This window comes from Drosophila yakuba, chromosome X, assembly GCF_016746365.2.
Source record: "Drosophila yakuba strain Tai18E2 chromosome X, Prin_Dyak_Tai18E2_2.1, whole genome shotgun sequence".
In the NCBI taxonomy this organism is placed as follows: domain Eukaryota; kingdom Metazoa; phylum Arthropoda; class Insecta; order Diptera; family Drosophilidae; genus Drosophila; species Drosophila yakuba.
Window position 1 is genome coordinate 21,071,932 of NC_052526.2, and position 23,520 is coordinate 21,095,451.

Genomic DNA, 23,520 nt, shown 5'->3' on the forward strand with positions numbered 1-23,520 from the left:
CACTCCTCCGTTTTAGCAATTTTTTGTATAGCTCGGAAACTCTTAAGTTCTTGAAGAATGTAACTGTGATGGCGAGAATCAGCTTCAATATTATTTAAGTTGCGCAAACAAATAATATTTTAATCAAGTAAACTGGTTCACACAATGTTGCGGGTAGCGAGTTGGCTAAGAGTTATATTTTGTATTAAGTCAAGGGGGCTCGTGGCCCTTTTAACTTTGCAGAATAAACGGTGGCAGCGACATTTATTATAATCTGGACAGAAAACAAATGATTCGTTTTTCCGGGGAAGCCGGGAAAGTTGGAGGGTGGAAGGCCGCAGTGCAATCGCCGCACTCACCTGCATCTTCATGGGATCCGTGTTGACCTGACACATGTATTTGCCGGCGTCCTCCATTTTGACGCTGCGTATGTTGAGCGTCCATGTGTTGTAGTCGTTGTGCTGCACCGATAATCGATCATTGTTGGTTATCACGTGCTCGTGAATGGCCAGAATTGCCTTGGCATCGGCCTTAATCCAGGCGACCTGATGGTGCCATTTTGCCAAATGGAAACGGAGGTGGCGGTCGCCGGACGACGGGCGACGGACGACGGGCACAATGGGGAAAATCGAGGGGGTAATCGGGGAAATGGAAGTGGGGATAAAGGGATGACCATTGTTGTTGTTCAGTTGATGACAGCGCCGGTTTGAACGTTCATGTATGTGTGTGTGTGAGTGTAAGTGTGTGAGTGTGGGTGTGCGAGTGCGAGTGCGTTGATGAAGACAACGGTTGGCCGTTGTTGCATGTCAAAGTGTTGTTTGTGTTTGTGTTTGTGTTTCAGGATATATAAGTACGTGCGGATGTGAGCGGACGCCAGATGTTCGGAAATTGCAGTTTGATATCCACCCAGAGGAAAAGTTTCGTGGTCATTATATTTAGTTAATGCCATTGTGGGCAACATTCGCGCGTTGTCGCGTTGTTGGGTTGTTGAATTGTTGGATTGTTGAATTGTTGGGTTGATGGGTTATTCGGTTACCCAAAAGTTAAGGTTGTCCAATATTGGGGTCCATTTTAAGGAAGCACCCAGGTTCACGGGATCAAATGGTTGTTGAATTAACCACAGGTTGCGTGGAGTGGAGTGGAGTATCGAGCATTCGCATGTTTAAGTAAGGTTGTTGAAGAAATACCAAATGTCGTTGATTGTTTGATGGATAAGGTTTTTATGTTTGTTTGTCAATTGTTAGTTTTGGCAGGGGTAGAGTGTTGGCCAGGGGTGGTGGAAATTGTGTGACGGATTTCCCAAGTTTGCCCATTTGCGTCAGTGTCGTTGCAATGGATTCAAAGGAGCCGGCGATAGTGTTGATAGTCAGTTTGGTTTCAGAGTTGAGGTCGTTGTTTTATTGTGTTGGTGTAGCATTGTTATTGGTATTTTTGTTGTTGTCATCGTCAAATGTCAGCGCAATTTGACGCCATTTTCCATTTCGCACAGGAGCAGCGGAGGAGTTTTTGCAAGTTTTTGGTTTTGGGGTGGTTTGGGTAGGGTTTGGGTTGCAGGGTTTTGATTTTTTTTCGGTGGTTTTGCCATCGAGAGCAGATTGTTAGAGTCATTGTTGGTGGTGTTGTTATGGTCGGTGGATATGAAAAGGGATATTTCAAGTGCAATTAGTGGAATTGGGTTTGTGGTTTTCGGGTTTTGGGTTTTGGGTTTCGGTTTTCAGCGTCCATCGTTGGCCATTTGGCGAATGGATTTTAGTGTGTTTTTGTGGATATGGGTTTAGTTTGTGTTTGTGGAGAAAAGAAACATTCAACAATTAGTTAACATTTTGCGCTTATGCAATCTCTTCTTATTTCTTATGCATTTCTATACACGTTATTTTCCTTCTGTTTGTAACCAAAGAGCAATGATAAAACAAGGGTACATACAACAGGAAGTATCGCTCACATGTGCATCGCACACACACACACACACACAGAGACAGTGTGTGTGCTAGAGAGAGACAGAGGGATATATATATAGAGAGAGAGAGAGAGTTTGACAGACAGAAACGAAGGGAAAGGAAACACAAGAGTCATGAATTATGGGTGCAGTTGGCGGTGCGTTGTAAAGCGGCTAATCAGTTGGCATTAACATCGCATGCACAATTAGAAAGAAGAGTGGATTAACGTCAAGGAAAGCGGATGGGCACAGGGAAAGCGACCAAAAGGATATATGGGTATGGGTAACATGTATGGTGCAGGCAGGCTATCGTTGCAACACTCGCAATGCTCCCCCATTCCACTAATCCCCGACCCGCCCCGTCGCGCCCCTCCTCGCAGCCCCTCTACTCCGACTAGTTTTAATTAACATTATGATGTCCCGACTGAGAGCAGTCTACGGGTTTTAGCTAATAGGCTTAAGCGGCTTTGTGCGGACGAAACGAAACGGGTTTCGCAAATCCGGAAAGTGGAACGGGGAAAGGGAACGGAGACGGGAACGGGAACGAGAAAGGAAACGGAAACGGGGAAAGGGAACGGGAACGGGAACGTAGGAAAAGGACTTACTAACTAACGATAACGTGGGATCGGTACACTCAGGAGAAAACTTGACAGATAGGCATTGAACGAGTATTAGGAAAAATCCTCTAACCTGTACGAACTTTTTCCATTTCCGAATGGTGTCTTCGCGGCTTAGAATTCCCAAGTCATTATTCTGAGGAAGTAGCGTATATATATGGCTTTAAGAAAAAAGTTTTCAATTAACAGTTAAATTTTTAAGCCTATTTTGGTTGGTAACTGATTATGACTTTGATTCGAAATTGTGTTTTTTAATTATTTTGAAGGTCACCAAACAATTAGAGCTCTTGGTTTACAATTTCAAATATCACATTTATTTATTTGATGATAGCACATTTATTAATTCAATGAAAAGGTGATTTCAAATGAGCAGGACTAGTTTTTGGAATGTATTACTCTCAAAATTGTTCAAGTCTTAAGAATACAATTGAATGTAAATTTATGTTAGTATATTTATTTATTTTATGTTATCTGTATGAATGAGAAAACGACGAATCTAATAAGAAAAATTATTGCCTAGGCAACATTGGTTACTCCCTGTCATTCACTAAGTAAAAGCTAAAATATAATAACTAAACTGTGCCAAAAACTCTGGTTTCATCTAAATATTTTTATATTATGCCTTGATTTAACTTTTCTGAACATACGACTTAGTTAAACTTTTGTTCAGGAATTCTGCGCTAATTTATGTTTTGGAGTATTTATTCAGTGAGTTTAGCCTCTTTTTGAATTCTTTGTAAGTTCCAAAGCCCGGATAAAAAAAGTGCAATTGAAAAACCCTTGCATCTCTTTGTGTTGAAAGTGTAAAAGCTAGAAACTGAAATCACCATGGCTCTGGCGCTTTTTTAATCGCTGCTGATTGATACAACTTTTGAGTAAAAAGTGATAAAATATTTGCCATTAGTCCTTTTGTGATATGCCAACCAGGCAGCCGTTTTGCACGTTTACACTGTAGCGGGTCCGGCAATCCAATAAGCAGGAAAGCCAATACAGCTGAGACCCAGACCTCGCATTTCGTTTTTCCCCCCTTTTTTTATTGAGTGTGTCAATAGGCGGACGTTCGGTGGGTGTGGCAAGGTGGGTGCTCGGAAATGTGGAGTGGGTAGAGCGGTGGGTGGTGCGGAGGTATGGGGGATGGGTGATGGGTGATGGGTGATGGGTTATGAGCCCTCTTGGAAAATAAATACCCATGGAGGACGGCAGCCAGGATGAACGTTTGATGTTGCAGCGCGACGGCGGCACTGGCGTTTTATTTATTTACTCAATAAAGCAAATGCATTAGTAATGCATGGGTCGGCAAGGGATGGGGTGGGATAGGATGGGAAGATCGGGTGATTTTTTGGAGGTGGAGGGGGGTCGGGGATTTCAAACAAAGGCTCAAACGGATTGTGACGAAAATCAGGCAAACAAAGAGTGGGCCAACAAAAAATCGGAGCGGAGAAGTGGATATGTAAAACGGATTGTAAAAAATTTTCAAATGTAAATGCAAATAAAGCGAGCAAATGTCATAAAGTAAATCTACAGTTACTACATGGACAACACACGACTACATAAAGCACAACTCTCACGCACACACAAACACATTCGCACACACTCGCACACACAAGCACACACTTGGATAATACATACGTATGTTATATATGTACATATACAAAAATGGTGCAAAGTTTGTTTCGGTTTAAACTCGGTGCGCTTGAATTTATTTTTATTAATATTTTTCTGTATTTTACTAACCGAAAATAAAAACAGTAAAAGATGCCCAAGGATGTGGGCCAAAAAACGAACCGAAAAGCGGAAAGGAAGGTACAAACAGAGGGACAGAGATAGAGATAGACCCGGAGAGCGGGTGCGAGTGCGAGTGCGACCGAGAGGGCAACACACAAATGAAAACAATGCCATGAATTTCGCATTGTTCGCCGAGTTGTTGGCAGCGTTGTTTTACAAATGGATGAGCAGCAGAAGTCGCGTTTCGCAAATTCATCCAAAGTTTTCTGTGAATGAAATCTTAAATTATGCATAGCCGACGAGGTACTGGGTGTATCGCATGCGACTGCATTGAATTGAACCCTGGTCACACTTGTCATTTTCTGTTAGAAAATGTTAAGCAGACCAGCCTCATAAACCCCAAATGGAATGAAGTTATGGATCTTAGACTTAAACCGTATGATTAAGTCTGCCCTAATACTTGTTTATTATGAATAGAAAAACGAATAATTGCAATATGGTTATACTTAAAAAAAAAAATCAAATTTAACGCTTATGTTATATGTCACCAACAAAATGAATTGTAATTTATCTTTTGGGCTGTTAGCTGTTATCCATCGCCTCGCCATTCATTTTATTGCGTTGAAAATAACTTATTTGAAAGAATGTATTAATACTTTAAATGAAATGACATGCGGCACTACTACTCTCATTTTTTATGCCCGCTTCTACCATTTTATTGCAGCTTGGCTTTGTTCTTTTTGTTTGATTGAAACATGGAAGGATTTATATGAAATGACGTTTTTATTTATGATGCCATTTCGTTGATTAACAGTCTTTGATGCGCGACGCAAATCGTCGCAGTGCGACAAGGACAGAGTCAGAGACAGAGACAGAGACGGAGGCGCAAGAAAGAGAGAGTGCTAGTGGGGACTAGCAGATACCCTTTTGATGGGGTTACCTAAACTGTAGAATTGTGGTTGTTGAACACCTAAGAAAATAAGTGAAATCATGCATTTTGACAAGACATTTGTCTATATTAGGGGACTAAAATGTTAGCTGTGACTTAATTTTCGTAATCCTAAACTGAAATTTTGCTAGTTTTTACTATGACTTTAGGAAACGAAAGACCCCATTTGAATATCGACAGAGAGGTATGCAGATACTGTGGCCATTGGACACACAAAAACGCATTTAACGGTAAGCATCGAAAATTGAAACAGAAAGAATTTCTCTGGGCTGTCGGTCACATTTAAAGTGGTTCTTCAGTTTCACTGCAATGCTTTCACTTCAATGGTTGCGATATTATTAATAGGTATTAAATGGATATTGCAAACGAATTCATGGTCCTTGTCTTGTAATTTAAAAATCCTTTTAAATTGTTTGTGCACTTAATGTTTTTTACAGGCATTTAAAAGTAAAAGTTATCAATTAACAAACCTACTGTAGTTACTCTTCACAGCTTCGGATTTTAACAATTCCATAAAATACCCCGTTGTTCGCTTAGAACGGACGACTTTCGTGATTAAGGGATAACCAGGCTTTAAAGAGATTAAATCCTCGCTGATATAACGACTTAATTTGTTTTCATTGTTTACGCGATGCGATGCGACCTCATATATGTATGTAAGTACAACCCCCTGGGAGGCGCTGAATAAAAGCTATTTCGCATTTATTATTGTAATAGTATTAATTTTTTTTTGTGTTTTAACGATACACGATTGTTTATTGTTGGTAACAACAATCGCTTTCAGCTGGCGTTTTTTTTTTGCGCGCTGCTCTTTTATCGCTTAAATTCTTTGACACAATGCCGGAGTCGGGAGCCCGGATCCCCGGATCCCCCGATCCCCGGATGCCTCGATTGCCCGCTTTGTGAGTGTTATAAATTAAATGTGAGTCCTAATAATAATATAATACGATGATAAAAACAATAAGCTTTGCATTTTTCGGTTTCGATTTCGCATCGCATAAATTGTGCCATGTTTATTTAAATTTATTTTGATGCTGCTGCTCGATTCGTCGATGCGATTCAAATCGATTCGAATCGATTCAATGCGATTGTTGATATTTTCGCTACTGTTATTGTTTGGTCCTTTTGTCTCAGCAACGACTCGCTGTTGCTGTTGCTTTTGCTTTTGCTGTGCATCGGGGCGTTTAATATGCAGAGTGCTCTATATACATACATATTTTTTGTGGGTACTAGTATATATATTGTATATCGTAAGTATTGTATGGTGCTATGATTGTTATACTGGTAGTTAACTATAGAAATGCGTATAATAGGAATAGGTGCGCTTAACGGTTACATAATTGCGATAATTGTGGTGCAGTTGGGAACTCGTTATTGTTATTGGTGCCTTTTAGATTGGAAAATCGTTAAAACTGTATTAAGTTATTTGCATATTGTGCACTTGAAATGGCAAATGAAACGGAACTGAAGAGATCGGAAATGAAACGAAAATACACGAAACGAAACGAAACGGACTCGGAACGAAATGGAACGTAACGGAACAGAACGGAACGGAAGTTGAGAATTCAACGCTGCGCTTGAAACCGATACATACCTTGGCTGGGGCTGACGAACCGTCACCACTCACCCGATGACCCCCGAGGTTGTTCACCACGCACGTGAAGGTTGCGTCTCTACCTTGGGCGATGGTCACGTTCTCCAGCGGAATCACAAAGTCCGGCTCGAAGGCGCCCACTGAGGAGATTTTGTTCGAAACGGTAAGATCTTCATTTCAATTGACATTTCCATGAAGAGAAGACATTGATTGAACAATTAACACAATTTCGAACAAATTTACATATGCTATGTGTTGTGTGTGCGTGTAAGTGGATATTTATGTGGGAGTGTGAGTGTGAGTGTGAGACTGTGTGAGCGTTGGTGCACAGAGAAGAAAACTGTGTGTCCAATTTAACAACCATCACAAAATGGAAATCACATTTTCTGTTTACACTCAAAAAATATCTTTCAGCGCGTGCATTTAAAATGCTCTCTTAAATACTCTGCCAATGCAAAGTTAATGCCGTAGAATCTCGTTTAAGTGTGTATACTTGATCTAAGATTTTTGTAAGAATCATATAATTATGTTTTGAGCCAAAACGGCTATGGGTAATTAGGGTATTCATTAGAATCTGTATACAAAGTATAGCCCTGTGTCAAAAAGGTGGTGTATATTTTTTTCTCTGTGTATTTGCTTCTGTACAGGTGAATAGGTGTTAGTATCGAGCGGCCTGTTAACGGTAGGCAAATTAATATGGTTAAGCTGAACAAACCAGTTAGGTCGATAACTGCCATCGACCTAAACGGTAAAACCAAGCAAGCATAACGTAGTAAAAGCCGGAATGTAGGTAAATCGATTACTGTAGAGTTGTCGATTACCAATATTCCAGCCATTCGATAGTGCAGGATTATCGTAATAAAGGAAGCAAAGCGAAAACATTAATCGGCATTTGCCCAGCGCCAGAGCTCGTACATTTGATCCCATGAGGATCACTTGGCACTTACCAATGCAATTACAGAGCAGGAGAAGTAACACCAACTGCCACCGAATAGCTTGTCCGCACCAACTTCCGGTTCTGGTTCCGGTTCCGGCTCCTGATCCCACCAGTCCCGATCCCGGTGCAATTTCCAGCTGCGCCAGCTTGCGAAGTTTGGCTACTTGGGGCGGTTTTGGGTTTGGTTTTGGTAGAGTTCGGGTACTATGCTCCTGGCTACAGCTGCTGTCGGCGATCCGCTCGCCGCTCTCCTTCACCACCAGCAAGTTCATCATAATACTGTCCTAGCCTCCTCTGGCATGACTACTCTTGTGTTTACTCGGCTTGTTTCGATGGGGATGCTGGAATAAGTTATAAGGCAAAGGTCGCAATTTAGTTGTACATATATGGTGCAATTAAAGTTTCTTCGATTTTCACTAATCAGTGAACAATAATAAAAATGTTCTAAGCATCAATGTTGATTCACACAAATGAAATAACAATCATAGGTACGAGTACATATCGAATGAAAAGCACACCATCCATTTTAATTTTCTTTTCTTCTGCCATCCATATAGTAAGCAATGCCACCGATTAACTCTAATTGGCTATATAAAGGTCTTCCACTTTAAGCACTCCTTTCTTTGCCTTTCTAATGTCTACTTGTCTCGAATTCCATTCACATTTTCTGCACTGTCAAGTAGTCAAAATAAAGAATCTAAACAGACGTACGTACATATTGCACTATTTGCCATGCTATCTGGTATCTGGTTTCTGGTGGTAGCTTGTATTTTGTATTTTGTATCGTGTGGCTGCATTATCTATTGACAGAGCGTTGCATGCCCAGTGTGGCAACTAGACGACAGAGCATAGAGGAAACATGACTTGGGACTTGGCTCCCAGGACTCCAGACACTGAGTTGCCTCGCCTTTGTTTGGCGACGCCACCATTTTTATTGCTAGAACGAAGGAGCCAACGAAGAATCGGCGGTGGGATTTTTTAAGGCAACAAAAAGCAGCAACCTTTTGAGTACAGAGAAAAAAGTCTTTTTATTTGGATAGAAAAATTAGTGCTTTTCTTATGTCTATTCCCATGGAAATAGTAAGCGGTTTTGTTACAGCACACACATGCCAGTATGAATGGTTAATAAATATAGTTTCGAAAATTGCCGTAATTAGTAAAGTATATAAAAAGGGTGATATAAAGGAAAATATACAAAAATGGGCACCCCGTTGAAATAACTGTGCTTTCTTATCTTTATTGACATTTACCTACTGGCGTATGGACAAATTATGAATTTAAACGTATCTAATTTCTGTACTGTTGTTTTTGAAGGGGTTCAGAAATAGATACCATAAATCTATTAATGGCATATAATGGCAAAAATTTGTACCCTCATGCACAGTGCATGCACGTAGTCCCATCTACGTAAAGATGGTTTAAAAACTTGTTAACAGAGTAACGGGCTTTTGATGGCCAAGACACTTTGAATAAAGCGTTTTTACACCCTCCACTCGAAGAGTTAAATATTATACTGGATCCGTTTCAAAGTTCGTTACAAGCATGAAGGGTTTCCGACATTACAAAATGTACATATTGTGGGTCAGTAACATTACGCGGTGAATGCAGTCGTGTCCGTTTGTGTGTCCGTCCGTATGAACTTCGAAAGCTCGGTAACTATAAGAGCAGCTTCTTATTCTGCGAGTATCGCATATAAAATTGTGCCTGAGGAGTTTTCCAATATTATAACTCCCTGTGCAACGTTGTGCATATCTCAAACGAGTCAGCGCATTAAAAATATTACAAATGTAGTAAGATATTGATATAGCTGAGCACCTAAAGCAGAATATTTTGCATGGTTTGCTAACGTGTATCTGGTTTTTTCTTGGCATGGGACTAGAACCTTTCACAAAGCCGAAGGACAGTGAAGCGCAGGATACGGAGCCCGCACGTGCCGCTATTTACATTTGCACGTAATAAATTCTGAGAGCGAAGGACGAGGACTAGGAGTCGCAACAGGAAATGTGCCGGAAGTGCATATGCCGGCTGTCGTTTGCCCCCATCCGTCGCCTTCGCCTTCGCCATCGCCATCGCCTTCCTCGTCCTGCGTCCTTCAGCCTTCGAAGGACACCGACACGGACAAGGACCAACGTGTTGCATTCGGCACCGCTCTCCTTTGCAGCGGCACACATATTTACATTGACGAAATTTAATGAGCTCACAAAAGCTGGGCCCAAATATTTGAGCTGTGATGGCTGGATCGAAGCCAGCACATTAGTGTGTGGGTACGTGTGCGAGGCGTTTTATTGAAAACGTGTCCTATCTGTCGCCCATGTCCAATCCTAGCTCCTCAGCACTTAGTACTCGGTCCTTGTCGCCCCTCAATAATCTTCTGATGTCGGCTATGCGGGCGTCTTTTGTGCACTCGGTACTCAAACGCTTTTCACGCTTTCCACACTTTCCACATTTTCCACACATTCCACACTCTCCGCACTTGTCACAGTTGCCGTTCCAGTTTGGTGCCACCGCCAGATGAGATCGCCAGATAAGAAGGTGGACAACCCCAATACCATACAAATAATTGTTTGACTGCACCAGCAGTGGCATAGTTTGCGCAACTGGATTCTCGGATATTTGCCAATTAATTACTATTGTGCTTGGCTAAATAATTATGAATTAATTATATATTATTGTTAGCAAATACACAACCAAATAAGCGAAAATATGCGAGCTTGTAGTAAGTAATTGGATTTAATTAAGAAGTACACAAACCTGTTTATGCTCTTTGAAAGTGACATTATTTAGTTTTATATATGTGTGTATTTCATATATTTATTCTATTTGCTATAATTATTGCTATTGCTATTTGTAATAAAATAGATTAATATTAAACCGTAAAGAAATTCACAAAAAATGCAGTTTATTCACTGGATAAGCACAATACCCAAGCTTTTGGCCAGAATTGGTTCAAGTAAAATTGTAGAAGGTAAATAATATTCCTTAAATAAATCTGTCGTCCTTTAAAATTGTGTACGTGTGCCACGTGGGGACCGCATCTACTTTTCGTTGCACTTTCGACGGAACCAATTGAATTACCGGGGATAATATTGTAATGATTTTGGGCTGCGCACAGGGAGAGTTAACAATATGGATAAAAACCATTCCATGGAACAGAGCACATTGACGGTTCTGTCAGGTGCACTCATTTTAGGGTCAGGTTGAAGGGTAGCAGCCGGTGGCGGTGGCCTCCACACCCGGCCAATCTGAAATTCCAGCCCTTTTGGCAGCTCGACGGGCATATTCAGGCTTTTAATTGAAACAAAGTGCCATGGCTGAAACTCAATATTAGAGAAAATATTGCCGTGGCCTCGAAATAATTTCCCTGGGATGCGAGATCTCGGGCTCAGGCAGCAGCCTAATGTAATTTTTGTATGTGCAGAAGGCGAACGGAAATTGCTGGCTATTTATTGTTTTGCTTGTTGCCTAAGTGGCAAGCTCCTTGCATTTTCACCCGTGTTCCTCCCGTAGTTTTTCCAGCTGCCAAATATTTTCCTACCCGCTTCGAATTGGTTTTTGTTTTCTCCAGCCGAAAACTTTAAGTAAATCAGTTTGTGTTTGCGGCCAAGCATGCTTGTGTGCTTTAGTTGCTGACATTTAAAATTACACACTTGGGAATGCCAAGTTTTGCTTCAAAGTAAACAGAATTAAGCAGATAGTTTCGGGGGATAGTGGCTGGCTGTGGGGCAGTTGACTACTGGACATCGACTGGCCATGGAACGTGCTCATTTTCCCATTTTCCCACCCACTTTACCCACTTTCCCCGAACGTGGTCGTTGTCATGGTCAGCAAAACTTACTTCTCGCGGCGTTTGTGAAAACGGGGTCGGAGATTTCTGGGGGCTGAAATGGGCAGGACACCACTGTACAACTAGTATAACTGTATTTGCTTAACATCTAACAAGCACACACACCGAGAATCCCACATGCCATAGCTGTGTGTGTATGAAAGCCAAATATCCAACGATCCAACTGAGCAGCCCAACTATTTCTTACCCCTTACCCAAATTTTGGTAGAATCAATAATGTGCTATGCCAATATTTTGTGTTTTTACTCATTCGAATTTTTATTTGCAAAGCGACATGTGCTCACACCAAGTGATAAATCGTAATGATTGGAAGATCTTTTGGTATAACCATACAGAATTGTTAAATTGACAGATGAATAGCACTGTAGGTCTTAAAATCGAACAGAATCCAAAACCAGAAGTCAGAAGCCAGGGTCCATGTGGCCATGTGGCCATTAGCTGCGATTCGAGCTCCAGCTGCCCAGATACCTCGCACAATAATGCAGCAAACCGTTTGACTTGCCCCACCCATTGTTGAAAGACCCCCCGCTTACCCCGCCCCTGGAATGCCCCACATGCACCTCGTGTTAGTCTGGGACTTTAGTGCTGATGCGACAGATTTCCGAGACACTGGGACATGTGGCAAAGTGTAAATGAGCAGTCCAGGCCAGAGATTCTCGCCTCGTGTGGCCAGCGGCGCAATTCTCGCCCAGTCGCACAGTCGCCCCCTGACACGCCCCTCCGACGCCCCTGCCACACTCCTATCCCCCCCTCTGGCCAGAGCTAGAAAATGCCTGAATATGCGTGAGTGTCAACTGGTCCACTTGCACGAGAAAAATGCCAGTTCGTGTCATATTTTTATTTGCTGGCACAACTCCCAGTTTTCCACCAACTTTCCACCTCTTCGGCTCCGTCGTTTGTTACTTGGCCACGCCTACCGTACACCGCCCACCTCCCACCGCCCACCGCACACCGCACACCACGCCTTGTGGTCTAATTGACCGCTTTGGCTTTGGCTTTGGCTTTAACTTCAATATCATCTCCACCAACCTGACCTGGCGGCCATTGAGCCGGCTAAAAGGAGGAGAAGGGGGCCGGAAAGGGGCAGTTGATATGCCACGACCATGGCTGAACAATTGTCGTATTGGCCTGATCCTTGTTATCCTTAGTTATGCTGTGTGTGCCCGCGCTCAAGTGGAAAACTGCCTTACACAGTGATGGGATTGAAAGAGGAAGTCGAAAGGCCAGATCTGAGGATTTGTTTTCCCGTTTTGCGGCCACTTCTAAGCCGCAAATCTCTTTAATTGAGTCCCTTGGGTTGTAAGGTCTTTTTAATTGAACATAAGCTCGGATTTCGAAATCGTATTTCAAAGACTCGAAACTATGTCTTTGCAATTTTTGTAAATTAACAAAATAGCGCATTAATGTATTTAAAATGTTTTACAATGTATTCTAGTCTTCATTTCAGTAAAATGAAAGCGCAGAATGAAAACTAGAAGTTTTATTGTTAACTAAGTAGTCGTAATTTTTAAAACAATTTTCAATACATTTTTCCGTATGTTTTAATATCGATGATAATATAATGCTAGATTTTTCATTTTTTTGGAGCACCATTGCTTGGACATTTTAAAAGAGAAGCTGTGGAAATTTATGATATTTTGATTAAAAATCAACAGCCAGAACGTCTCTTTAAACAGCTGCAGTGAAGCGAAAATCCCGAGTCACTTGGCACCCAAGTCGATCGCCCATCACCCATCACCCATCCGCCCCGTTGGCCCCAATCCCCAATCCCCAATCCTCAGTTCTCTGTTCTCTGTTCTCAGTCCCCAATCCGCAAACCCCAATACGAAATCCGTAATCCGTAATAAGCTCTATCAATAGCCGACCAAGTCAATAAGCGAAAGAGGAGCAACGGCTCAGCTGAGTTCAGGATTCGGTTTGGCTAAGTTGAGTGAAGGCAATTGCCGTCAAGTGCCAAATAAAGGCATAACTCGGCAGTCAGGACACGACATCCGACCTGCCCAAAAGGATATGGACCTGCCCACGAAGATGAAGCGAAGAGGGGTGAACGGGCCGAAACTTAAGGCATAAAGATGGAAACTTGTAAATGGGCAAATAAAATGGAAATGAATATAATAAAGTCTCCGACGCGGAGCCTTCCGCTTTTCGCCCTCCGCCTTCGTTCTTCTGCCTCATTTTCCGTAAGTAAAAAGCTGACAAGCAGCTTACGTAAATAATGTCAACGCAACAATAAAAATAATAAACGAATTAGCTGCTTATTCAAGGGCCATGACCCGAGGGCTCTTGCTAAAAAAGCGGGTGCTAAGGTCGCACAAAAAGGCAAATCCCCCGGACAAACATTCAAATTGACTTGGCGACTCTGAGAGCGCTTGTTGGGTTTACAATTTCAAAGGGCGACCCCGCAACACCCGAAACACCCGCAACATCAGGACTCTCGCCCGACTCCTGCGAGTCCTGTGACTCCTGCGACATTTGTAACTCTAGTCTATTTGTCTGCGCTGGATGGAAATGGTGAATGGTGATGGTAATGGTGAATTGTAAATGGTGAATGCTGAACGGTGAACGGTGGATCCTACATGGGAAGCGGAAAGCGGCGACGGGTGCAAGGACGTTAAGATGTTTATGGCTTGTCAAGGATTATTGTTATCACCAGCTAGCCAGGTATGCAAACAAACGACTTTGGCCCCGTCCCGCGTCGCCCAAAAAAGCTGAGAAGCTGCTTTCCCCAGCTTTCCACGCTCTCTGTCATGTAATTGCCGTGTAACAGAGATGGCAACCGAGACCCACAGATCCCCGACAGACTATCCTCAGACTTGGTGAATGGGGGTCGTGGATGAGCCGGGATGCGGGATGCGGGGCACCCCATGTCTGGCCGGAGCCACAGCTTCAGTTTTAATCTTGCCCAACCCGAGCCAGAGAAAACAACCAAAAAAAAAAAGGGGGGAAAACAAAAAGTGTAAAGAAAAACTATGGGAAATGTAAAATGTTATTAGAGCTGCGAAAACGAGAGTGGTGGGTACTCAGTGAGGGGTAGCTCAAGGTAGCTTTGTTTCGGTTTCGGTTCCTGTGAAGGTGTAAAATAAACAATGGGTAGAGGGGCTTAAGCTAAAACTCAATTGAAAAAGGGTTTTGTTGGTTTTTTAAGGTGCTACCTTTGATTGTATATAAATTAAGGTGGACACCCCAACAGCAATTACATTCATTCGCTCGCTTTTCATAAAAATATCCTAAGCATCTTTCTAGGTAATAACGCAAGGTAATCAGTTGAATAGCACACACATAGTAAGCATTTACTTATAATTAAAAATTAGAAGTATTCATTTTATTCAGCACCCATTAATATTATATTTGAAACTGATTTACCATTGCTGGTATTTCTGAATTGTAATCGATTGCGGCTAGAGGTAATCTGTAAGTCCAGCCCAATCCTGCCGGAAAAGCAATTTATGAGCAGCAGACTTCGCCTAGCTCTTGCCCATTTTAGGCTGCCGCCGGAGCGAAGCGGAGCGGATGGTGGAAATGAAGCAGATGGAGCAAGCCAAGATCCAGTTGGACATGTAGCTGGAGTGGGAGCAGGAGCTGGAGCAGGAGCAGGACCAGGAGCAGGAGCTGGAGCGCCGAAAAGCTGGCAAGTCATGAACTGTGACAAAAGGATTACAAGAAGGATTCTGGCGGAGCTGGTTTCGTGGCTCTGGCCAGTGCAGTTTATAGGTTAAATGAGATTAATTCCGAGATTAAGCAGGACACAACAATGGTCGCCGCAGGGATCTGGATGTCCTTTACCCGTGTGTGTGTGGTGTGCATGTGTGTGCTAACACCCCTTCACACTTATCCTGTCTGGTGGCTTTCAATTCATTCGCTCGCCTGTCGATTTAGTCAACGTGCAAATTTATTAGATTAACAGCAAATATCAAATAGGAAATTAACTGTCGTCTGGACACCCAATGGAGTGCGATGGCTGGTGGGTGGGTCATTGACTGGATTAACTGGATTGACTGGTGGCCAGTGGCCAGTGGGCACCCAGACTCAAGCGACTGTCACTCTGCGGTTGATGTTTGTCAGTCAGTCAGTCTGTCTGTCTGGATGGCTGGCCGCTTGTGTTTCTTTGTCGCCCGTTGACATGCAGAAATCCGATTTCTGTGGCGAATGAATTTCGTTATTTCTGGACTCTCATTCTGAGTCTGACTGTTTACCTGGCACCTTGTTTGCCAACGAAATATTGCCCACTTCTTGGGACACGTACATAGACTAGGTGTTGCCTACCTCTGCAGAGCTCTGAGGGCGCATAATCAGGTCACAAAGTACTGCCTACTGCTCAGGGCTGACTTAATGGCGAAACAATGTAATCTGTGATTGATAGTTGCTGGAAAGGCTGTTCAGAAGATGTCACAGATTATTTGAATGTGCGTCCAGAAACAGGGAATAAATGCTTCATGTTCGTTGTATGTGTTTCACGGTGAGCTTGCCTTATCGCGAACGCAAGTGTTTATCCTTTATGTTTCGAGTATTTACAAACCTACATAGTTTTTAAAAAACATTGAAGAAGCTTTCTAAACTCTTCATGAATTAAGAAAATAGATGCTATAATAGATTAGAGCAACGGGGCCGCAGCAAGTGGCATTTACCGAGTGGGTACTGTATTCTCGTGGTGACAGGCTGTGAATGCCAACAATTTGCTAACATTTTGTGTGTCGACTCCAAGTCCATCAAGCAGGAGATGCCAGCAGCAGAGAGCGAATGAGGTGGTGCTGCAGCATAGACGAGCATGGGGCATGGAGCAAGTGACAAGTGCCAGAAGCAGGAGCAGGAACAGCAACAGCAGCAGGATCAGGACGAATGCGGTGCGTCACTGTGTGGGGTCAACTGGGGTAACCACTTGGGGCATGCGGATGTGTATTAAATGCTACAAATAGCTGAATCCCATTCAATAGAGAGGAAACGGCTGAGGTCAACTTTACAAATGGCAAGCAAAACATGACTCGCTGACTTGTTGCTGTTGCTCCTGCTCTAGCGTGTGTGTGCTGTGTGTGTGTGCGTGAAAGCATGGGTGTGGTGTGCTTGTGTGCGGCTGCCTGGGTGCGCGTGTGTGCGTTTGTGCGATTGTGTGTGCCATGCAATGAGTCAACGTCGCAAGGACACATCCTTTTTCATGTCGGAGAAAGAGACCGACTGCTGGCAGGGATACCTGAGGGGCAGAGCGAGAGGGTGGAAACCTCAAACGAAAGCAGGGTTTGCTATGTGCACATGTGTGCGCTTGCACTGAGAACAAATTCTGGGAGCATTACTCACGCCATTTGCAATCAGTTAGTAACAGGAGTCCTGCAAAAAGCCTAAGCTAATATTCTGGATTTTGAAGATGATGTTTCTTGTACTTCCAAAGAATTCTCTTTCTGCAAACGCTGAGTTCATTATTCTGCTGATTTTACAAGACAAACTAAACTACACTAACAATTTAAATTCCAGTTCCCTGGCACATAATTCTTGTGTGTGATCCTACACATTTTCCTGAACCTCAAAATATTTGTATTTTTCAGTGTGTCCTTTGGGGCGGCGTGGGCGAGGTAGGCGTGGTTGGGGAGTGTTCCTGCATGTTCCGATTTTGTCAGTTGAAAAGGGTTCAGACAAATTTTTAAATTAATGACAAAACGAGCACCGCGAGACAAAAATGGCTCGGGTTCGGGATATGGGGAGGAATTTCGCTTTTGCACCACACCGCAGTTTGTTTGCCAATGGAAAATCGTTTTAATTAAATTTCGTGGCCAGTTGGCAATGCCAGGCGGGCAACAACAGCAGATGTACAACAAAAGCGATGAACTTGCAATTGCCTGTAGAATTTACTCCATATTATTTATAAACACCGCTGCGGAATTGTTGGGCCCCTTTTGTTATTTGCCAAAAGCAAATGAAAATGGCCAATTGATTTGAGTCCTTATTTCGCAATAAATACCCACCGACTGTGCGAATCAATCAATGCGAAATGCCTTTCATGGCCGCCCAGTTAATCGACATAATATTTTCCTTTGTCCTTTTAAAGTGCCCCTCAGTTCCAATATTAATTTCGATTAAATCGGCTTTAATTATGGCCAAAACTAAGCTGCGCCTCGATGCCTGCAAATATTTGCAGCCGTTAAGTGTGAAATATCTTGGGCAAGCCTTAACTGCCGAAGGGCTCATACAATTTACTGTGAAGCCACAAGCTAAATTCGGCTTAAGCTTGAATACTTGAGAAAGGAACTTTAATCAGGCCAAAAATACTCACATATGTTAATACGAGTACCTGCACACGCACGTCTGTATTTATTACACTTCATATGCCACTGCTGCCATACATTAAGTTGTTCGCTTTCTTGTTTCGGCTTTTATTGTTGATATTCAACTGACTATTTGTGTCGACATTTTTGCGAGCGAGTCTAATCAAAATTCAAGTGGCCTACCACCACCGCCAAGTATTCCCACACACTCACAACTCACAACTCACAACTCACTAGTCACTACTCCTGGCTCTATTTGATTTTGGCTTGATGCAAATATTGTGTAAATGATCTGCTCAACTTGCTTATTGCAGCTACACATGCGAAAAGGGGCAAGGTGGCATGCAAGTCTTCGAAAAATAGCTTACATGGGTGTCAAAAGTGTGGAAAGCGGGGAATACTGCCTAGAGTTCGATTCATCGTGTGCTTTTGCGATACACTTTTCACGGTCTTTTCTTTTTGCTTGAAAAGTGTCAGTTTGTTTGTGCATAAACAACTGCTTTTCACGATTTCTCTACCACACGAAACTTGAGTATTAATTCGGACTGAAAGGTATGTTGCAAAGGTAAGTGGCAATGCACTCCGTAATTAAAAGCAAATCATACACGTCTCTTATCGGAAGAATTTTGTGAATTTTGGTGTGTTGCATAAACAGGAGCTTGTTTGATTTTACGCTTTCAAGGAAGAATGGACCTTATGGCATCCAAAATTTATTTAGGAATGTATCCTACACAACCGAGTGCAGAAATTGTAATTTGTAATTTCATTCAAATAATAAATTCTTAGGCACTGCATTTGAAAGTTATATGATTCAATCGAAGGAGTTTTAGGAAAGGAAATACAACGCAATATAAATCTATAGTATATATATATGTAAATATTTTATAAGAAAAATTTAAGCTGCCTAGATGGAATAAAAATATTAATCTAAAGATTAAAAAAGGTCGCCAAATCATTATGCTAAGAGAACAGAACCCATAAAGAGTTTTTTTTACAGATATCTTCTGAATACACCCATTGTTCTGCACTGTAATATTTCATATATGTATCGAATTGCTTTTACAAATGAGAAGAGCCACTTGAGCAATTTGCTCTTGTTTATTGGCTTATTAGAAGTTGCTCATTAGAGTGCTCATTATTTGTGTAATGCCCAATTACTAATGTCAATTTCAATAATATTTTTGTTTTCCACATGCAGATGCGTAGTGCATCTACATCCCATTATTTTCTTCTATTGTATGTGCGCAGTTAATGCTCTCAATTTTTCTCTTGTACGAGTATTTCCCTGGATGCATTTGCCCTCTTCTTGGCGTTGGCTTTTCCACCGCCTTCCCTTTTCATTTACCTGTTGTCTTGCTGGCTAATTTCTGTTGTCAAATTGCCCCCGCTTTTCTATGCATTTTGTCCCTGCCTCCGGTCGCCCCCTCAACAACATTACGCATACGCAGCGTGGTCCGTGGGGGAAAAGCTTTTGCCATTGCCATTGCCATTTCCCGGTTTTGTTGCAGTGGCATTATTTTTTTTTCACTTAAAGCAACTGAAACCGTTGCGTTCTGGCGTTTCCTCTCACTTGTTTGTGCAATTTTCTTTTTATGTATGGAAAATATTTCTTTTATTGTGTTGCTACTGCCGCCGCCGTTGTTTGCCTTTTGTTAATGTGCAAGTGCTGGTTGTTTGTGGTTTGCTTTGTTGGCCATCCAAACCCCGTCCTTAACCCTTTGTTGCCCGAGCCCAGCTCTCACATGTGTAGCCATTTGCCACTGATGCGTTTTTAATTGTGTTTGTTTCCGCTTCGCTGTGACACGTCATTTATTAGCCCACAAAAACGGAAATCAAGCTGCTTTAAGAACTCTTTCGCTCGCTCCACCATATATCCTCACTGGGTCTCGATCAATCTTGGGGTTAAATATGCACGAGTATTGCAGCCTGATTTATTCGATTCGCTGACATTTTGCATTATATGCAGGAGAGCCATTCTCCGCTGCGTCTGCCTTGGCCGGAACAAAAAATTAAACAAGCAAATGGGGTTATTTACAACAGGATTCGGGGCGGGGCGAATTGGGCAGCGGCACCGGCAGCCGGGGGTCTGGTCGGGAAAATAATGATTGTGAAAATTTCGTTTAATTTTCGCTGGGCGGTGGCCGTTGTCGTCCTTTATTCGGCAATGTCTTTTGTTCCCAATTTTCCCCATAATTATTGTTCGATGTTTTCTTTTGTTTCGTTGCGGTTTGTCTGTGAAATCAGAAATCGGCGCTCCGCTACGGAAAACAAAATATTCGGAAATATGATTCCGTAATTTAATGTAGATTTGATTTGAACGCCTGCTAACTGCTAACCAGTTGCAGGTAAAATGACCAGTCCCTTTCCCCAAAATGCATCTTCACTCCGTTGCACTTTTTTGCCCATAAAATCATTCAGCGCTCGAATTGCTCGGACATATCCTCTTTCCAAATAGCGCCGATTAAATACCCAGGCAACCCATCAGTTTGCTCCTTTCGACAAGGAAATTGGAGCTTAACTCCTGGCACAATGCGAAGTGGGTCCACCTTGGATGCAGCTATTAATCGAATTAGTTGTTATTACTGAGCTTCGATTGCTTGGTGGTTACAGAAACTTAATCAGTTAATTAGTTCCTTTCACAGTCTTAAAACCTAAGTCTAAGAGTAGCTTCAAAAATATATGCCTTGGGAGTGTCAAATAATGCCAATTTGAGCTAACTTTGAATTATAATTCTAACGGCGGGGTAGACGAAATAAGTGGATTTTAATTAATGAATGCCAACCATTTTTGGGAAGTGAAGGAATAGTTATACGCAAATATCCAGGGGCAAGGCAGATTCTGGGGTATTTGCAGTGCGTTGGGTGGAAAAGATTTCGGCAATTTAGAACGGGCTTACGGGTAAATATTTAGCAATCTAAATATCAAAATTGGCTGCGTTGCTGACTGTTAATACTTTACAACGAATATAGTATATTTGCTCTGAGTAACTTGGCAAATAACAGGAAATGGAACCAATTTATTGTTGCTATTTACGTCTGCAGAGACCGGTCACAGTTTCATCATTAATTTTCGTTTGAATGCGTCTAATTGGATCAGTTCAAATCCATATGAACAGAAAGCGCCGTTCAAAGATCCAGAAATATTTTCAATCTCCCAAATGCAGAACAAATTCAAAGACCCCTTTTTGCAGACTGCCAACGCCGCCCCTGCCCTTCGGATATTAGTTAATTAACCAGTAGTCTGACCGAGGTGCTCAGATTTGGCTAAAGCTTTGGGATACTTGAGGAGTTTCTGGACAGCTAAACCGGAAAATAATTAGGTTGAGAACCATTTGTACGTTGCTTTGGTGTTTGGAAACTATCTCGTTAAGCTGTATACATTTTTTTAAAAAGATTTCCAAATATAATTACGAAATGGTTAGCTTAAATTTTTGTATCACAGCGCCAAAAGGATATTCATTAGTAACATCCACATATAATGTTTCCTAAGAAACTAATAGAAAAGGTTTGGAAAAACTGCATTTACCATTCTCTCTGTGCACTTGGGAGAGCAATATGTAATTCCTGTCCCGAAAATGTAAAAACGTACATTTGCCGCATAAAGCCCTTTCATTTGCCACTTTGCTCTTTTTGTGTGCCACTGCATACAATGTACACACTTCATTATTTAATATAAAATGCATCCTCACACGCACACCTGCGCACAGGGGAAGACAATTGCTGGGCAAGGCGATGCGAATGAGTAAAAACGTTATTTAATTAATTCATTTTCATTAAAAACACGACAAAATGCGACGGCAGATGAGGAAGGCGGGGCGGGGCGGTGCGACGCAGGACATTAAAGGACGAGCAGATGCCTGCTTCTCCCTTGTCCTGTCACGCCGCCTGTCATTTACAATTTTAATCTCGTTGTGCAGCAGTTTAGCTTAAGTTCGGACGGCGGGATAATGAGCGGCCAGGTCCGCGCTTAAGGATAATGGAGCCTGCAGCCGGACAGGACTCCTCCATCCACTCCATCTGTAATTAAAGAAACGCGCATGCAGCCAGCACTGCCTTCACCTGGTCGGTCGAGTAAGGGTAAGGGTAAGGGTAAGGGCCAACGACCAAGTTGGCTCACAAATTTCATGGCTAATAAATCACTTTTAATATTAATAAAACATAAATCATGGCCATCTAAAAACTTGGCCTGCTACCTCCTCGATGCTGCAGTCTCATTTTGGCGCCTTTTGTTCGATGGCAAAAAGTTTCGGAGGAGTCTTCCAGAAAAGGTACCTCATGAATGTGCCAAACTGGTGGCGGATGGCGAGGGATAAGCGTGAGATTGAATGGGGTTTTAAAGTTCAGGTGGGTGAACGTTCTTCACGGAAATCAGAAACACACAAAGGGCTCGCAGCTATATGTGGATAACAGTCTCGAAATAAAACATACGAGTATTTCTGGTTGTTGTACAAACCAATAAAAAGTTTTGCAAACAATAATATGTATTCTTTGATCAAATTATTTGTTGTCATATCACATAAAACTTGTATTGATAAAAACAAAAAAGGAAACGATTTTAAAAATTGTGCTTAATTATTTACCAAATTTCTAATATGTTACCTAACAGAAATATACTTTGTCGTTCTTCCCTTTAAGTAAATGTTGAGTGGTAATTGATTTCCAGATATGGCAACAAAGTGTACGATTCCGGCCATAAGAGGTGCACATATATTCTATTCACAAAAGGGCTAAGATACGGTTAATGCCTAATCATGATGTAAGCAAACAATGCAACTTGTTTTTGGGAAATAACTGGCCAGGCTTAATTTACAACTGGGCAAATAAACTGTTTAATTCACTGGAAACAAGAAACGAGGATAAAGGCTTCCAACGAGTGACTCAAGATGCACATATGCCAACAAAGAAAGTTAATGTAATGCAAGAAAACAGGAAATGCATGGGAATGCAATGAGCTGAATAGACATTCGAAGAAGAAACAACTCGATTGGTGTAAAATTTGGTTGAATGGCTTTGAAAGGAATGGATTGGGAAAGCTATCATACCAATAATGCAACTGACAACCGAGTGAACATGCGTACGAGTATGTGAAATTATGGAGGCAACGATCGACGGGCAACGGAGTAAAGAATTGAACAAGGGATTGACTTCACCTCACTAGTGATTTCTGAAATACGCAGTCACAGCTCACATAGAGACTTCGCGAACAACTTTTGAATTTGACGTTTTTTTAAGAATTACCTGTTTCGAAAGACAAGAGAAGCTCCGAAACTGGTCCAAAGCACTGGCGAACACTCAAAAAAAAAAAACTTGGAAAATAATCAACCAACACTTGTCAAAAACTCTCCTTTTGACTTTCTGCTAGAGTAGTTATTTCACTCGTCGTTGTTGTGTTTCTCGCAACTCGAAAACCTTTTTCGAAACTTTATAATTCTTAGTTTGGAACTGAGTCCTTTCGTGTCTCGAATCCACTGGACTGAACTGAACCGACGCGCTAGGAAGTTGCCCGAGCACTGAACCTGTCGCGCCAAGCGCGTTTCGCATTGGGCCGACCTAGCGCAATGTGCTCGTCCTTCGGCAGCACGGGCGTCCCGATATCCGATTTCCCAATTTCCCGACTCCCGATGTCCTGGCACTGTGGAGTCCCGAGTCCCATGCCTGCCATCCCGAACGCAGCCGAAGCGGGCCACTG

At 42.3% G+C, this 23,520-nt stretch overlaps 1 protein-coding gene and 1 long non-coding RNA gene across 8 annotated transcripts in view; one reads left to right on the plus strand and one right to left on the minus strand.

Annotated features, from left to right (window-relative positions):
- The window catches only part of LOC6526186 (neurotrimin), a 37,142-nt gene extending 13,794 nt beyond the window's left edge, over positions 1-23,348 (minus strand). The window contains exons 1-5 of one of the 7 annotated variants that reach the window (XM_039373003.2): positions 23,070-23,348; positions 7,748-8,078; positions 6,801-6,940; positions 2,606-2,668; positions 339-524 (exon numbers count right to left, since the gene is read on the minus strand). In XM_039373003.2, coding sequence (XP_039228937.1) covers positions 339-524; positions 2,606-2,668; positions 6,801-6,940; positions 7,748-8,012 — 654 coding nt within the window. In that variant the 5' untranslated portion in view covers positions 8,013-8,078; positions 23,070-23,348. Of the gene's footprint in view, positions 1-338; positions 525-2,605; positions 2,669-6,800; positions 6,971-7,747; positions 8,079-23,069 lie in introns of all 7 variants that reach the window. The other 6 variants (XM_039373005.2, XM_039373001.1, XM_039373009.2 and 3 more) reach the window with 6 other exon arrangements.
- On the plus strand, positions 13,761-15,507 carry LOC26536414. Its single transcript, XR_001453875.3, has 2 exons — positions 13,761-14,992; positions 15,050-15,507. It is a non-coding gene; the product is annotated as an uncharacterized LOC26536414 (long non-coding RNA).
- Positions 23,349-23,520: the final 172 nt, after the last annotated feature.